The sequence below is a fragment of the Bison bison genome, unplaced genomic scaffold (assembly GCF_000754665.1).
Source record: "Bison bison bison isolate TAMUID 2011002044 unplaced genomic scaffold, Bison_UMD1.0 scf7180017864508, whole genome shotgun sequence".
In the NCBI taxonomy this organism is placed as follows: domain Eukaryota; kingdom Metazoa; phylum Chordata; class Mammalia; order Artiodactyla; family Bovidae; genus Bison; species Bison bison.
In genome coordinates, this window is record NW_011495064.1 from 13,974,704 (window position 1) to 13,992,679 (window position 17,976).

Here is a 17,976-nt window from a genome sequence, read left to right on the forward strand (position 1 = left end):
TTTAGCTATGGCAAACATTTTAAAAATCCTACCCATAGATACTCATTTTGAAGTCAAACATACATTTAAACTTGGAGAAAATAAAAGCATGGATCAGAAATAACTCATCTCAAATATTAAAAAAAAAACACGCACTACAGACAGTATCAAGAACTCTATAAATAGAATGGTATTTGAAATGGCATCTCCAAAATATAGTCTTGATGCCTTACAACTCTAAACTTCAAGCTAACAACATTAACAACAAAAAATCCTACCTCTCAGGCCAATACCATTCCAAACAAGGTACTCACTATATACTGACAAAGGATAAGATTAGTAAAAATATGAAAAAATGCTGCTGATCAAAACATTTATTTTCAGGATATAGTGGAAAGCAGTATCATTTCAAAGACATAATATGCCTTACATACAGAGCTTGACAATGAACAAAATGCTTTCTCCTTTAACTTCACTCACAAGCTGCCCTAAAATTATATTTTGTACCCATAAAAAGCTCCTGGAAGACACATCTGATTTTTTTTTTTAAGGCACTACAATTTTCAAAGAGAGTCCCCCAAGTGAAACAATTAGTTAAAAGCAAAGTGTGAGTAACGTTTTATTGTGTCTCCAATATTTGGACAGGTAGAAAACTTACTGAACAGTTCCTTCCATATTTTAAAACATTCCTTGAGGAAAATGTTATTCATTTCCATTTCAAAAACATTTTAGTCTGTCATTGCCAAAGACTAGAACTATCCAGTTAAAAACCACAGTTGACACTAATTTTGGAATCTGCCTTGTCAAGAACTATCTGAAAACAAGTGCATGCTACTTGCAATACTCAGCAGCAGGTTATGACAAACCCTAAAGTATTTCATTAAGCCATGGAACTGACTGTGGATTACAAAAAATAAAGTCTGCATATCCTGCTCAGGGAAATAGGAAGCTAGAAGAGACTGGCAGTTAGGAGTCTTTAGTACTGCTAAACCCGTATCTTTGATAGTAACTAGATATTGTTTACATTAGACACACTGACAGGTATCAAAATGGGCATGATTTAATCGGACCACAAAGTGTTTTATTTGAATAAGTTGCCAATATATAAAAATTCAGACTTTCAGCTTTTCTTGAAAAAACATGAAGATAGAATACTAGACATGCATTTGACATAGCAACTATCAGCTAATGCTGACAGCTGAAAGTTATTTAAGGCATACTCTGTCCAGTTCACACACACACACATCCACTTTACTGACATTACTCACTTTTAGGTTCAGTAAATATATCTACACCACCCCAATTTCTACTCTCCAATAAGACAAGGGTCCAAAAGCGGGACTCCTCTCCAGAGAGAGAGTAATAATTACCTACTAGGCAGAAGATGCAGCAAGGACTGCAGACTTGAGTGGACCCAGAATCCAACTTTGAAAATACCTACCCATATCACTCTCTTATCTACCAACTACTTAAAAAAACCATTTATGTCAGTATTTTTTTGAACTGAATTATTTTAGTCAGAAAGACATGGCTTTAAACCAAGGACAGACTTCTAAACCAACTGTGACAGTCAAAAAGACATAACTTCTAAACTAAGCATGACTTCTCTGATGTCTGAAACTCAATTTAGAAAAAAAAAAATTCCTCATTTTTCTTGTCTTTTTCAGACTGTAGTTTTGACTCAGGGGTAGGTAACATCGTTAGCTGTTACTTAGCAAAAAAAATTTGCAGTTGATAATTTATATTTATTGGTTACACATTTATAATGTCAAATACATGCACACTTACAGGGCAACAAAATACATCACAGAAACAAGAGAGGTAGGTTATACTACCTAAGTCCATGTTCACAAATCCCTATCATTTGTCATCTAGTAGAGAAGAATTCATTAGTTAGGTCCATTGTGCTGTTCCGGCTGTTAAAAGGTATCTGTTCATTTAAAAAGGCAATTAATTTCTATGAACTCTAATAATCATTAAATGATTTCTTTTAATGTTTAATGTCTTTTTATCACATTACAGGCTTCCCTCGTGGCTCAGATGGTAAAGAATCGGTCTGCAGTGCAGGAGACTCAGGTTTGATCTCTGGGTGAGGAAGATTTTTATTTTTATTGTACTTTTATCATATTAATCCATACTGTCACCAACATACACTTGAATAACTAGGGAAGCCTCAAATTAGGCGTCCTACCCTCTCTCTCTTCATTCCTATTCATCTTGCACACAGCAGTCAGATTTATCTTCCTGAAATATATTTTTTAATATGTCATTTCACGAATCAAAGAATCTTAATTAGCTTCATGCCTCTCATTTCACATCTAAACTCCCTGGGCTAGTTTTTCTAGGCCCCTCAAACTTATCATTGTTACTCCCATCTGAAATGTCATCCCTCTTCCCCTGGGTACATCTAAGCCTACTAATCATTCAAGAACCACCTTCAACCTACTCCATGAAGTCTTCTCTACCAGATTACTTTAATCCAGACAGACTTAGTGCACCTAGTCACTCAACAAGTCTTATCTAACTGGAGTATAGAAGTCTTCTGATGCCAGAAAGCATGATTTTTAATTACACACTGTGAAATACACAGTAAGTATTGGTAAATTGATAATGCTGGCCTAAACTGATATAAGCCTACAATCAAGATAGAAATATTAAATCTCTCTCTCCCTACAGCCTATCCAAACAAGTCAATTACAATCACCAAACTATTTGTTGCCTTCTAATTTTTAAAAAATTCCTTAGGTGTGTAATTTTTCTCTTCAGTGAGACTGTATAAACTGCTTAAGAACAACATATAAACTTTATGTAGTTTATTTTCATTCCAGCACCTAATGTAGCATCATGTACAAAATTAGTAACCAGTAAACAGTTACTGAATGTGTGTATTTTCTATTCAACAGAATAAAAATTAAAACTTTTAAGATATTATTTTTTCTTAGATTCATCATGACTAACTAAAAGTTCAAAATAAATGGAACATAGAGGGGCTAACACTCAATTCAATACTTGGGCCAGGGCTAGATTTTAACTAAGTGCTGAGATTTTTTAAAGACTTTGCTATTCCCTTTGACAGAGCAAGGCAATTATTATTAGCACTCAGAAAATCTGGCTAAAATGAGGTAGAATGCTGATTTCCTTTGCTTTCAACAACATTTCTGACCGAAGCATCAGTTCCAGGTATCAGATTCTTGTTGGCTGAAACCTGGTGAGTGGGTAACAGAAAGACAATAAAAGGACAATACTGGAAGGAGAAAAAAAACCAAGGGAATAAACACCTATAGACTTTTAAGCCTATTAAAGTATACAACCAATGCTACAGCCTTGAATCATAGCTTGTTCCCATAGGAAATACTGCAATACATTCCTTCCTGGTCACATGTAATATAAATCTTCAAATCACATTAATAAATAGAAAAAACAGTAGTTTCCAAACATATATAGTAAATAAAACATATTCAGAAAATTCTACTCAAATCCACCAGTGATTACTATCAAACAATATATTCTACGTTATTCCTCAGGACCTCAGTAAAATACTTTCATTCTAACTCTCCTAACCATGAAGACATCTAAGGCTCCTTTGTTTTTTAAAGACTCTTCTCTGTACAGATCATTTTACACTCTATGCTCTGAGCCCACAGCTGGTCCCAATAATTCATTCTGACTCAATTTTGCTACGCTATGGATTTAGTTATCTTAGGAAGCTCCTTCTCATGAAGCACTAAAAATCCAGATAAGAATCATAGAGTCAGAAAATATTTAAATCAACATTAACTATCTTTAGCTCAAAACAGGTAAGATACATGCAAAGCTAAAATATACTGTCTCTTTAAAAGTGTGCAGTACAAATATTTTATTCCAAATTTTTATTTTTTACTAACAGATTCTCTTATTCAGATAAAGGTAACTCATGTGACATTGTCTTATAAATACAGTTTGTGTCATATAAATTTTATGTTGCATTCTCTGGGATAACCTCTCAAAAGTTCAAAATAAATGGAAAAATCCATGTGGTGTGCCCAGTCACAGGAATACAGAAAGCCTAACACTCAATTCAATACTTAGGCCAGGCTACTTAAGATTACAACTAAGCACTGACATTGCAATCACAATTTCTGCCATTTCCTTAATGACTAGTTAACACCAGCATACATATGAGAATTTAGATGAAACTTGGGCACTGAGTTATCATGATACAGTGATCTTTAAAAACACTCACCTTCAAATGACTACATTCTACGTTACACAGAGAACACAAATGTGGAAATATTCTTGGAGATGCTGCATAATAATCATTCATCATAGAAGGAGTTGGAAGTCTCTTCATCTTCTGGGCATCAGCATGCGAAAACTTTGGTAGCCAGGATGCTTTCACAATCCCAAAGGGAGACCGAATGGGGATGTCAGCCTCTGACTGGTAATTCTTTTTACTTCCTCCCGATCCATGTACATTAGACGAATTAATGACAGGTTCACGTGGGATCCGCTCTTGTTGGCTTACAGTTGAAATTAATTCCGATGAAAAAGGTTGCTGGTTCATAGGAGGAGGAATCAGAGACTGACTCATTGTCTGATTAACTGTCTGGCTAATGGATTGGCTGACAGATTTTACAGGTTCAAGGACTGACTGTCCTCTTGAAATGTGTAAACCTGACATCTTGCTTCCACTCTCAACTGGGAAAAAGGACTGATTACTGGAGGACTCACTGGGGAAGTCCATCTGTCGAAACACATCTTCAACAGGAAACATAGAATTACACATCACATTTGGAGCAGGAACAGATGCAGAAATGCTTGGCTGTGACCGAAACTCATCCTCGACCTCATCGGTTGGAATTTCAGGATCATAAATACGTACTTCAAGTGGATCTTCTGTGTAGCCATATTTGCTTGCATGCCCATAATCAATCACATTACTCGAAACTGCCTCATTACCAAGTGTTTCTTTATTTCTGCTCCGAGAAGGTAAATTAGGTAATCGGCGCCCCATTTTTCGCATTCTTATATCCCTCAAGATTAATGGCATATTTTCAGGAGTTAGCTGTTCATCAGGATAGCGACTGAGTTCTTCTAAGTCTTCATTAGATAATCCAAAACTTGCTAAGATACTTGAGGCACTCTCTTTTGTATAGCGGCTCTGTACTTTAGGACTCTGCTCTGTAACCTGTGTTACAGAACTCTGCTTCACTCCCACTGACGCAGATATATGAGGCTCATCATCCCATCGGCTACCATGAGGCTTCTCCTTCTTTTGTTGTGCTTCATGAAAATCCAATTTTTCTTTGGTCAATCTTGGATCAGTTTGGTGTTGAGTTACCTGAACATTCATTCTCTGTGGTTCCATATTCTGATAAGATTCATGGCAGGCAAATCTGTGTGGAATTCCACGGGCTCTCCCTGCTGGGTAAAATCTTGGAAGACCCATAGATCCAGGCCTCATAAATGGTCCTGGAGGCCTCATCTCAGAAGGGTTAGGTGCTCGTGGCCTCTGAAGTGGAAAGTTTCCTCGAGGATTAAACCTGGGTCTCGACATGGCTATTTTCAAGAAAGCCTGATTTAATAAAGTATAAGGTGGTGTTGAACTATGTGAGGCAATGGCATTCAGCTGCTGCAGCGCCAACTGAGTCTTAATCTGAGCAAAGTGCAAAGGAGATGGGCCCAACAGAAGTGGGTTTGCAATGCCCAGGTTCAAGGAATTCACAAGTGGTGCGAAATTTTCCAAGAATAACACAAAGCTGAAAGTTAAAACACAAATATTAGATCATTTTAACTCAAACTACTTCATGAAGTGGGTTCTACAGCCAGTGTAAAACATTTTGAAACAAAGCCATGAAACCATTCTGCATTTCATACATTTTTAGAGTTGTTTATGAGGATTTTAAACTTTCCCAAAAACTTGCTCTTCTTTCCCGAATCCAGAATACAAACCCCAAACCTCAAGCCAGAGTTCCTGTACACTATGCTGCGCTGGGTGCTGTCCTAGGTGCAGAGCGGCAATTACAACTCCTTTTAAAACTTCTTAGAAGTGTCCAAATCCTGCATGCCACTGGGGGATGGGGTGAAAATAACATTCAGTTGCTGTGGTCGGAAAGTTCTCAGTTCTTGTTTATCACCAAAGATCTCCCCCCTTCCCTGCACAGACCCTTTTGATTTTAGTGGAAAGGAATGAGTTCAGAATCATTCATTCACTTTATTAAAAATTTTTATCTAATATGACAATCATTATGAAGTATTCAAGCCAAGTAAAACATGATTCCTATAGGCAAAGTGCAAACGATGTAACAAGAAAAACAGATTGTGTCATTATTACAACAACACTAAAAAACATCAGGAATGGATTTATTTCTGGGAGAAGTCAAGAATACCTGAGTTGAGCTTCATAGGGTGGGTATCCTCTAGAGTTTTGAGGAAACTGGGAGAAGAGAGATTTCAGATAATAAGATCTTACTCAACATGTGTTTATCAAATTTTAGAAAATGTAGAATAGCCTAGGTTGCTGCTGCTGCTGCTGCTCCTCGGGTGGCTTCAGTTTTGTCCGACTCTGTCTGACCTCAGAGACGGCAGCCCACCAGGCTCCCCCATCCCTGGGATTCTCCAGGCAAGAACACTGGAGTGGGTTGCCATTTCCTTCTCCAATGCATGAAAGTGAAAAGTGAAAGTCAAGTCGCTCAGTTGTGTCCAACTCCTAGCGACCCCATGGACTGTAGCCCACCAGACTGCCCCGTCCATGGGATTTGCCAGCCTAGGTTAAGGTTTCTAAATAAAATATTGTAATAAAATGAGAGACTGCTGGGATGATTTAAAAATTTAAAACTAATTAAATTTATCAACTGCATGTTTCTGACAAAGCTATAGTATTCTGGCCCAACACAAAATATAGCTTCAGTTAAGACATGTGAATCTTCAGTAACTCTAGGACTATTTAATAAAATTATCTATGAAGACAGAGGAAAAAAATACTTCTGAAGAACCTCTCTCCTTTATGCCAACTTTTAGCTACTGTTTTTACTGACTTTGGAATTTTCTCCCAAACTATCCATTTTCAATACTGTTCTCTACACCAATTCCTTCAGTCACAGAGGCTCAAAAGCATCTTATTTTCCATTTTTAACTAATTTTTTTAACTATAAAATTCTATGTATTCCTGTCAAAATCTCTAATATAGAATTTTTTTTCCTTTCACCATCATCACAACCCTACTGCAAGCTCTCATCACTCTCACCACAGCTGCCCTTCATCCCAATTCATTCTGTCATTACTAATATCCTTAAAGCATTTACCATCACTCCTCTACATAAAAACCTTCACCACTTTATTGCTACCTGCAAGATAGTGTCCAAACTTGTCAACCTGGCATTTAGTATATAATCTAATCTCAATCTACCTTTCACATTTTACTAGCCAATAATACTTAATGGAAAGTTTCTGCTACAGGGGCTTCACTGGTGGTAAAGACTCCATCTGCCAATGCAGGAGACTCTGGACTGATTCTGTGCTGTGGAGCAACTAAGCCTGTGCGCTGCAACTCCTGAGCCCATCTGCCACACCTACTGAAGCCCGCACACCTAGAGTCCACGCTCCATGAGAGGCCACCGCAATGAGAAGCCCACACACCACAATGAAGAAGAGCCCCCACTTGCCACAACTACAGAAAAGCCAGCGCAGCAACAAAGACCCAACACAGTCAAAAATAAGTAAAATTAAATTTAAAAATGTATGCTACAGCCAAATGGGTCTATTTGCAATCTCCTGACCACTTTCAACATTCTTGCTTCCACACTTTATTCATACTGTACTACCTAGAATACCCTTAGCTCTCTGAACCAAGCTCACTCTTCAAGACTGTTTCCAAGTCACACCTTACAAGAATCTCTTTGCGCATTTCCTGTGGCACACTTTGGGCTTCTCTGATGGCTTAGATGGTAAAGCCATGCAATGCAGGAGACCTGGGTTCAATCCCTGAGTCAGGAAGATCCCCCAGAGGAGGGAATGGCTACCCACTCCAGTGGGAAGAGAAGGGGATGACAATGAGATGGTTGAATAGCATCATCAACTCAATGGACATGAGTCTGAGCAAACTCCAGGAGACAGTGAAGGACAGGGGAGACTGGCATGCTGCAGTCCTTAGGGTCACAAAGAGTTGGACACGATTTAGCAACTGAACAATGGCACACTTTCAGCTATTAGTGTTAATAAATGCAGTAATTCATGCAATATTCAAATTCATTTCTAAACTAGTAATGTATGTCAGATGAGAAGGGTTTGAATTCTACAAGGTTCACCACTTACTATTAAGGTCTTGGATAAGCTACTTAACCTCTGGACCATAAGTTTTCTCATGAGTAAAATGGGACAGTATCTTCCTCTCTGGATTACTGGTAAGGACTGCTGCTACTGCTAAATCACTTCAGTCGTGTCCGACTGTGCGACCCCACAGACGGCAGCCCACCAGGATCCTCCGTCCCTGGGATTCTCCAGGCAAGAACACCGGAGTGGGTTGCCATTTCCTTCTCCAATGCATGAAAGTGAAAAGTGAAAGTGAAGTCACTCAGTCGGGTTTGACCCTTAGTGACCTCATGGACTGCAGCCTTCCAGGCTCCTCCATCCATGGGATTTTCCAGGCAAGAGTACTGGAGTGTGTTGCCATTGCCTTCTCCGACTGTTAAGGACTAAGTTAGATGAAATATAAATATGTATAACATCTAATAAAGGAGCTGCCCAATAAACGTTAGTGTCACTCTCCCTGCCCTCACTCCATTAAGCAGGGACCTTTCAGGCAGGTAAATTACACTCCTAAGCATCAGTATTTTTTAATCTTTGCAAAGCAGAGGGGAGTTAAATTTGGGGCAGTGGGGCTAAGAGATGAGCAAAAGCAGAAATCATAAAAATAATTTCTCTTTTCACATACAACCTCTATCCTAACAGACTCAGAAGAAGAACAGAGTTAAATCTCCAGAAACAAGATCCATCCTGGAAGAACTACAATATAACAGGTGCTCTGGAAGTCCAAAAATAAAAGCAATCACCAAAATTAACTGTGTTTTATAAAAGATGTTTTGAAGCAATTAATTCATAATAATGGAAATGTCTTTTGGAAAAAAAAATGCAAAAAGACTGGAAAAAGGCAAGCTCCCCAACCCCCAACTAAACACTTTTTCTTTGACTATTATAAACTGAAAATCCACAGAGGTTCACTGATGCACCAGTATTTAAAGAATCAAATGTTACTGTACCTAACAAGTGTAACAAATAATTTGGGATCTTCATTAAAATAATCTAGAAAACAAAGGATGCATTTTGGCAGGGGTGAAGTGTGGTGTTTAGTGGATGAGGGAAGTTTGATGAAGCACAACTAGCAAAAATATTTGTTGAGGAAGGTGAGTGACGGGTCCAAAAGAATTTATTACCTTTCCTCTCTACTTTTTCACACGTCTGAACATTACCCCCCCAAAAAACCCCCCCAAAAAAAGTGCTAAATATTAAGTATGAAATGTTTAACAGAAAACAAAAAAGGAGGGTTGGAGAGTATAAAACCAACATAACTTCATACTTCTCTATCAAATCTAACATTATCACACCAAAGTCTAACAAAGCCAAAATCAGCTAATCTGTTATGATTTTCAGGCAACATATAAATAACATGCAGATTTGTCTAAAATCTCATTTAGTTCATTTTCCCCTACATCATTCCTTCCCACCTGACTCAACTGACTTGTTATTAAACAGTTCATTCATTCAGATAACACATATCTCATTCCTCTCTGTTTCAATATTTATTTTGGTGGGGAAAAAACTATTTGTGAGATTGAGTAAAATTAAGCAAAATAAGCCAAGGGTTCTTGATATGAAGCCTCTTAGTAGCAATTAGGTTATCCCACACCAAAGAAAATAAACCTTAAGTCTTTTGAGAATGCAACTGATATAACCTAAAAACAACGTGGTAAGAAACAAGAACCAGTAAGACAAGGGTAAATTTGGCATTAACACCTGGAAAACAACTGAACAAATAAGGACAACAATTATAAAGCCTTTTTCATTTAACTCCAGGAGTTCTGGCCACAAAAAGGTTCATTCGCCCAACAAATTTACAGAGAATCAACACATCATTAAACTAACTTAGAAAAATCTGAATTGAGACCTGAGTCCTTAATTATTAATTACTTTGAACACAATTGTGATTAAATAATACTCACCCTTTAAAATGAATTTTTATTCTTGATGATATAAATAATATATGCTTGTTAAAGAAAACAATAAAAAGCAGCAAGTGAAATCCTTACCAGTAAAATCATTACTGATAATGAACTAATATTTTGATGGAATTTCTAGTTTTGTATATGTGCACACATACATGGATGGAAAGGGGAAGAAGGTACACACAACTTCATTGTATGAACTATACTAGTTCTATTTTAAATTAACATTTTATTTTCCTATGTTCCATATTTTTCAAAAACAGGGTATTTAATGGTCAGAAAACATTCTGAACTCCTGAAGACAAGTAGCAGTTAAAAACGATCTTCCATGCCCTATCAACTAGAACATGCCTCTCTGAAACAAGATATAGTCAATGAGAAAAACTCTGGAAGCATCTAGTAGAAACTGAATTCTTGAGACAGAAATGAATAGCTTGATGTATTAAAAAATTCACCATTATATCCCTTGAGATACTTTCTGACATGTCCACTACCACAATCAAAAACTACTTGCTATTTTGATACAGTCTTTCAGATGGAAAAGAATCCTTCATTTTCTTTATACGTATTGATAAAGAAGTCTGAAATCTAAAAATATAAAAGCATCACCAAAAATTAGTCAGGCAGATCATAATGGCTCCAATTAGATTCACAATGAAAAGATTTATATCAAACCCCATACTTGAACTTTAAACCACTTCATGGTTTAAAAAGCATTTCGATATTCATTATCTCATCTGAGCTTACAACCACCAAGTAAGCAAGGGAATTCAAGTTTACGATTAAGTAAAGCGTTAGAACTAACTGGCAAGGCCACAAATTGAACTCCTCTCAATGTTCTTTCCATCCTGTATTCTAGGTACATAAAATTTAAATTTTATAGCTTTGTTTTTTCTAATTATTAAAAAAGCAATACCTGTTCATGACCACCCTCCCCAAAGAAATATCATCTTCATGACATGCAGAAAAGAACAGTCTTCTAACCTTACCACAAAAGGAAAACTACCATTAACATTACTTTTCTAGTTTTATACCCACATACCTGATTTGATACCCTGTGTCAGAGCAACTGTGTCTCAGAATACATAAAATCTACCTTCACACTTACTAACAACGCAAGTATTACCCTGACCAGTTACTTCTGTGCTTTTCTCAGTTTAACTGGTTCTCAACCTTCTAATCTCCTCTAGTATATACAGACAGATCCACTTAGCCAACTCTCTTCTACCTTTAGTTTTGTCCCACAAAAGGTATGGAAGTCACAGAATTCTGAAGGTGTCACAAGCGTAAATACAGAATATCATGCTGGATGTTAAAATGCCAAAATGTGGCACACCTCAATGAAAGTCCCAAAGAAACAAAGAAAAAATAAGCAGATAACTAGAAACATTGTTTTTATCATGAAGGGCATCACAAACTTCACAAAGGATTGGTAATCATCATGATTTCAGATCTTAAAGAAAATGGAAGATCAACTTGCTAATAATGCACAATATCAGAAATAGATTACCATGAAAGCCATTAAAAACCTTGGATAGCAATGATTTGAGTTATTATTTTCAGGAACACAAACTTTTTTATAAATAAGATACGTGAGTATAATTTTTACATGTTTTTCTTTTTTTAGGAATATACATACTGTACACATAAATGATTCTTTACAGACAACACAGTATTCCCAGTAAATGATGCCCCCCTGAGATAGTGGTTCTGCTTATTACTTCAGTACTCTCAAAAAATAAAACACATTAGTCCAAAAGAAACCACCAAATCCAAACTGGAATAAAGAAATCTTTTCTGGGATTTTTTTAAAACTAGAAATGAGAAAAATCATAAGTACGGATAAAACTGTTGACAAAATGCAGCTGACAGCATACTCACCACCTTAGTGAGAAAGCACAAACACTGAAACAAAATAACGCCAATGTAACAGGTAAGCAGGACCAAGAGGTAACTATAGTACTGAAGACATTTACTACTCAGTTGTTCTTGAGGTAAAACTGCATCTTTGCCCTCCCTGCCCTCAAGAAGTGCATGAGCCAAAAAATGTTCCCACCTGCCTAGAATGGGTTTCCAAAATCTTAAATTTGTTGGTGTTCAGTCGCCCAGTCATGTCTGACTCTTTGCGATCCCATGGACTCCAGCATGCCAGGCCTTCAGTCTCTCACCATCTCCCAAAGTTTGCCCAAGTTCATCTCCATTGCATCGGTAATGCCATCCAAAATCTTCAATTAAGCATACCTAAATTATTTGGCCAAATGTCTTAAAATGCCAAATGCCTTAAAGTCTTTACAAACTACAAAACAGCGTATGTGTCTTTTTATGTAAAAAATGGAAACAAGAAGACACATATATCCACTTAGCTTAACGGTTACAAGAAGTAGGATAACCAGGAAACAAGTAGGTTACATAGGGGGTAACAGAAAGGACTGAAAGGAAATAAATGGAAATGATACTTTATGGAGTATACCTTCTATATAATTTTGAGTTTCAGAATCAGGTTAACAATGTAATTTTTTTTTTTTTTTAATTAAAAAAGGATGGGAAGAGGGGAAAGCTAAAACTGAAAGCAAACTAATTCATTTTTCAAATGAACACCATAGCTATTTAAAAGGGAAAAGGAAAACTACTTAAGTAATTTATAAAACCACTATCTGACTTAGGAGAAAAGATAACTTTTAAGAATTCTCACTCTTTTTAGTAGTCTGGGTTTTTTTGCTTTTTTTTTTTTTTGCAGTGGTATGGATGAATTAATTCTTAAATAACTTCAGATATACCATGGGATCGAGAAGAGCCTAGGTAAATGTTTTATAGCACTGGGAACCAGGATTCTGACTGTGGAAAACAGGATTATAAATATACATATACAGGCTTTCCTGATGCTCAGATGGTAAAACGATCCACATGCAGTGCAGAAGACCTGGGTTCGATCCCTGCATCAGGAAGATCCCCTGGAGAAGGGAATGGCTACCCACTCCAGTATTCTTGCCTGGAAATTCCACAAACAGAGGAGCCTGGTGGGCTACAGCCCATGGTGTTGCAGGGTTGCCAAGAGTTGGCCGTAACTGAGGGATTAACACACACACACACACATATACACACATGTGCACACATACACACATGTGCACACATACACACACATACATATACACATGTAAGAGAAAGCAATAAACAACTGGACAGTAATAAATTACAAACCACTGAAAAAACCAGGTGTCCACACCTCTATAGCAATCAATCATTGTAAACACAGAGGAATCACTAAGTTGGAAAATCACTGTGTAACATCATAGTAATGTAAAGATTGGTTCAGGCAAAAATCCTGAGTTAAATTTTAATGAGGAATAAGACATTTGGGTGGTGTTAAATCTCCACAGATCAGTTCAAGGGGGAAAAAAACATTTTGACCAAACCTGTGCTCAGACATCATAATTCATGAAGGGTAGATGGACTTCATCTATAGATCTGGTACCATGGGGGGAACATAGAAACTTGATTTTTCTGGCCAGGGACATATAATTTACTCAAGAGGAAACATCAAAAAAAGAATTAAAAAAAAAATCCAAAGTGAGAAATGTTCTATTAAATGAAAGCAAACAGTATTTTTCAAAAATGTCAACCTCACAAAAGATAAAAAGACTACAGAATATTCCAAAGTAAACAAGACTAAAAAAACATGGTAACTAAATGCAGTTACCTAATCCTAGACTGATCCTATACTAGAGAGGGGGAGAACTGCTACAAGAAACATTATTGGGTCAACTGAAAAAAAATCAGAAAATGGTAAAAAAAAAAAAAAAAAAATCAAATCAACATTAAATTTACTGAGACTGATAACTGTACTATGACCACAGAAGAAAATATCCTATTCTTACGTAATAAACTACTAAATAACTAATAAACTAATAAAGGTTAAGAGTACAGTATGTGCAAGTTACTTTCAAAATAGTTCAGGGAAAAAATAAGGGTGTGTGTGCATTCAAGCATGCAAAAGGACAGAGGGAAGGGAAATCGGGTATTCCCCTGTCAGCCAGCATTTTAACTCATTCAAAAATAGTTAATGACCCAACACTGGGCTACCTAACATCTTAGTTACATCCTCAGTCAAAAAAGGACTATAAGTAAGTATGGCTACAGGCAGAAAACTGGCAATGATAAAAAAAAAATCAGCCCTAAGCACTTTTTTGGATTTGGCTATTCTTTTTCTACATCATGTTCACTCCCTAACTATTGACTGTTAGTCAGACCATTATGCAATCCATAATAATCTGATCTTTGGGGAAACTTCCACTGATCTGAAGACACCCACCCTACTACGAAGGGTGCCAGCAAGTGATTTCATGCAAAATTGGGTAACTCCCATAAATAAAATTTCCGACTAACACAGCACAGTGTTTTTTTAAGAACTCAGACCCTAGACTCAGTGCTTTAATTCTGATCCTGGAGTGCTAAAAATGTGAGCCTCAGCAAGCTGATTAACCCATGACTCCACGTACTGTTGATGTAAAAAATGATTAAAATTATACCCCCTGACATGCAACAGATGGCTCAAAAAATGTTACATTAATAAACAAAATGCTTTACTTAAGAAGCAGGTAGTTATCTTTCATTAAGACCTAGATAATTTCCAAAAATATCAATACGGTGGGGTAGCATGTAAGAAATAAATGGGGAGATTTGAATAATTGACTGAATATCTGACATTAAGGAATTATTATTACTTTAGGTGTGATATTCAGGTCTTTTTCTAAAATTTTAGAGAAAAATTCTGAACTATAAATTAAGGAATATGTCATAGGAATTGCTTAAAAAAATAGGGTGGAGAGCAGAGACAAGATTTACTTATAATTGTTGTAAATTTTAATTGTTGCAGCTGGGTGATAAGTATATAATACTTTCTGCTTTTGTAAAGACTTAAAATTTTCCCTAATTAAAAAAAATTTTTCTAACAAGTGAGGAAATTAAAAAGAATAGAAAGTTGGTAACAGTCACTCATTAGGCAGAGACAACAAAGAAATCACCTGAAAGTTTAATAAAATGGACTAGAAATGAGGCAAGGGAAAAGTATGAAAACTTAAAGACTGTAACAATAAATATATTTTGGTATTTATTTAAGGGGCTCAAGAGTTGAAAAATAATCCAAAATATAAGTTTCCCAAGGTAGCACTAAGAAAATATCAAAATATGCACACCTTAAAAACTCCTTCTCCTAAACTCCCTGAACTTTTTTCTTTTCAATACAAAACCATTACTCTTGATCTTCACTGATCATTAGAGCTGTGTTTTATTTTATACCTTACCTTTTCCCTACCATGTTTTTTTCCTTTCCATTACTCTTATTTTCCATATACCTATCTTCCTCTCATTTTCACTTCAATCACAAATTTCAGACTACAGTAAATAAATAAGTTGAGGCAGTGAAAGAGTAAGAAAAGCTAAACATAAAGAAGGCTTACTGGCTTTAGCCACAAGTATAATTACTTTCAGTTTGGAGGATCTCTAAACCACTTCAACATTCAGTGGCTTGTTTACTTGCAAAACACCCCAAAATATGTTACTGGGTACCCAGACTAGAAGCACTGTTTCTCAGTATATAAAGCATTTTATTAATCATTTGGACAGATTTTTTTCCAAACCCTGATCAGTATACGTTAAGTCATAGGAGCAAAGCATGATTTGGACCCCAAAGCCTGTGTTCTTACCCAGACTCTGGCAACCATCAGCTGAGTTCATTCACCCGACCTGTGAGTATCTAACACAAACTAGGCATTGAGACAGATACAAAGATGAGCCTAACAATGATATAAATAAATGGTTACAATTTTGATACATGCTTCAAGAGGGGTATACATAAAGTAAGAGAGGTATACATAAAGTTTATAGATGAACAAAGTATTTTAATGAAACATTAGATGATCTTTCAGCTCCAAAATTCTATCAATTTAACCTACATTCTTTAAGCCTCTTCTTTTTATTAAGAGGGACTATCTGCAGGTTGCAATTTTCTATCAAAAGATGCTTCCAAAGCACCTAAAAATTTGCAGTAGTAACAACTAACATTTATTAAGCACCTAGTTATGTCTCAAAGGATAGGGGCTTTTCACACATTTTCTCCCTCACAATAATTCCAGGCAGGAAGCAGTATTATTACCACTTTACAGACAAGGAAATAAAAGTTCAGGAAGACTAAAATAACTTACCCCACATTTCACTCAGACAGTAAGAGGAAAACTGGGATTCGAAGCCAAATCTTCTGATTCCAAAGCCTATTCTCTTTCCACTAAACTATTTGTCTCTCATTTTCTTTCACTACATAAAAACAAAATTTCCAGAGATGACCTTCTTAAGAGCACCCAAGAGAAAACCTTTAAGACAGCCATGAAATACAAAGTGATCACTGATTCTAAGAAGCATTTTTAAAACCTGAGTATCTGCTGTATACACCTTCCATAACAAAATAACACATTACAGTTACAAAACTAAAATATAACCAATACTCAAGGTAATAGATATGTGTGACATAAAGCTAGTAATAAAAACGGATGAGATTTTGTGATTTCTTCCAACTGTTTTATCTTTCCCTCACTTGGTTTCAACAACCAATCAAGGGAATGGTCCAGCATATTTTAGTGTACTAACGTGTTAATTTTTAAAGTGTATATTATTTAAGTGTCTATTACATAAAATATGTATATTACATATTATTTTAAAGTGTATATTACATAATTACTTAAAAGTGTATATTACAAAGTATGGGAATACAAAATAAAGTGTATATGAAATGTTGCCAAAAAGAAAAAGAATACAACATAGGCCCACTAAGTCTAGAATACCTCATCAACAATATTTAAAGCTATGTTGAAATAATGTAAATTATGCGTTCATTTTTCTGTATAAATTTCATTAACCTCATTTTTGTAAGTTTTTTCAGTTTATCAATTTTAATTGTAAATGAGCCAACAGACATCCTTGAAAAATACATTAACCCTTTACAATAAAAAATTTTGTTTGCACAATTCCAAAGCTGGTTAGAAAAAGAATTTAAACCAACGTAAGTCGCCGGATCCCTATAACAAATTTTTTTCAGAACTCCTCCAGATTAAAATAGTATTCCCCCCCCCAAATTTTGCCTAGGAGCAAAATTTAAGATTAAGAGGAAATAGCTTGAGGCAGCCTTCACTGTCTAGTTCAATTACAGGTCTTGTAATAATAGAAGTCTCCCTCATTCAGTTATCTCAACAGAAGATCTGTTTCAGCTGTCCTCAAGGATTCTCGTATGTGGTACACGTTCTCCCCCCAACTTGAACAGAACGGGCCCAAGCTAGGAATCACTAGCGATCCGCATTCTCGATTCCTCTGAGAAATCTGGAAGTAAGTATCAGAGCAGTTCGTGAGCCCTTCGTATCCCGCACAGAGACGACATTCTCTTGGCTTTCATTCCCGCACAAGGCAGGCACAAGAAACCCGGACCAGCCAAAGCCGCTACATCGTACGCTCCCCCTTCACCTCAGCTCCCCCTTCCCCAGCCCCGAACACAAACACGTTCTTCTCCTCCACGCTTCTTATACAATGTCGCTCGCTAATGGGCTCAGCTCGAGCTCCACTGCCTCTCCTCCGGGCCCGACGGGAATGGTTCCTCCCTCCGCGAAGCTCCCTCACCACCGCTTCCTCCTGTCAGGCCTGGCGCGGCCCGGCCGGCCCTGCGCCGATGGGGAAGGGGCAGCCACGGCCTTGCCAAAGGGCTGTTTTCGTTCCTCCGCCCAGTGCAAACACGTCAGGCGGCTCTTTCTGAAGCAGG

At 36.7% G+C, this 17,976-nt stretch overlaps 1 protein-coding gene across 4 annotated transcripts in view; it reads right to left on the bottom strand.

Annotated features, from left to right (window-relative positions):
• The window catches only part of ZNF638 (zinc finger protein 638), a 92,074-nt gene that overhangs the window by 73,589 nt on the left and 509 nt on the right, over positions 1-17,976 (bottom strand). For all 4 annotated transcript variants that reach the window (XM_010829787.1, XM_010829788.1, XM_010829785.1 and 1 more), the window contains exon 3: positions 4,202-5,717. In XM_010829787.1, the coding sequence (XP_010828089.1) occupies positions 4,202-5,515 (1,314 nt within the window). In that variant the 5' untranslated portion in view covers positions 5,516-5,717. The remainder of the gene's footprint in view (positions 1-4,201; positions 5,718-17,976) is intronic.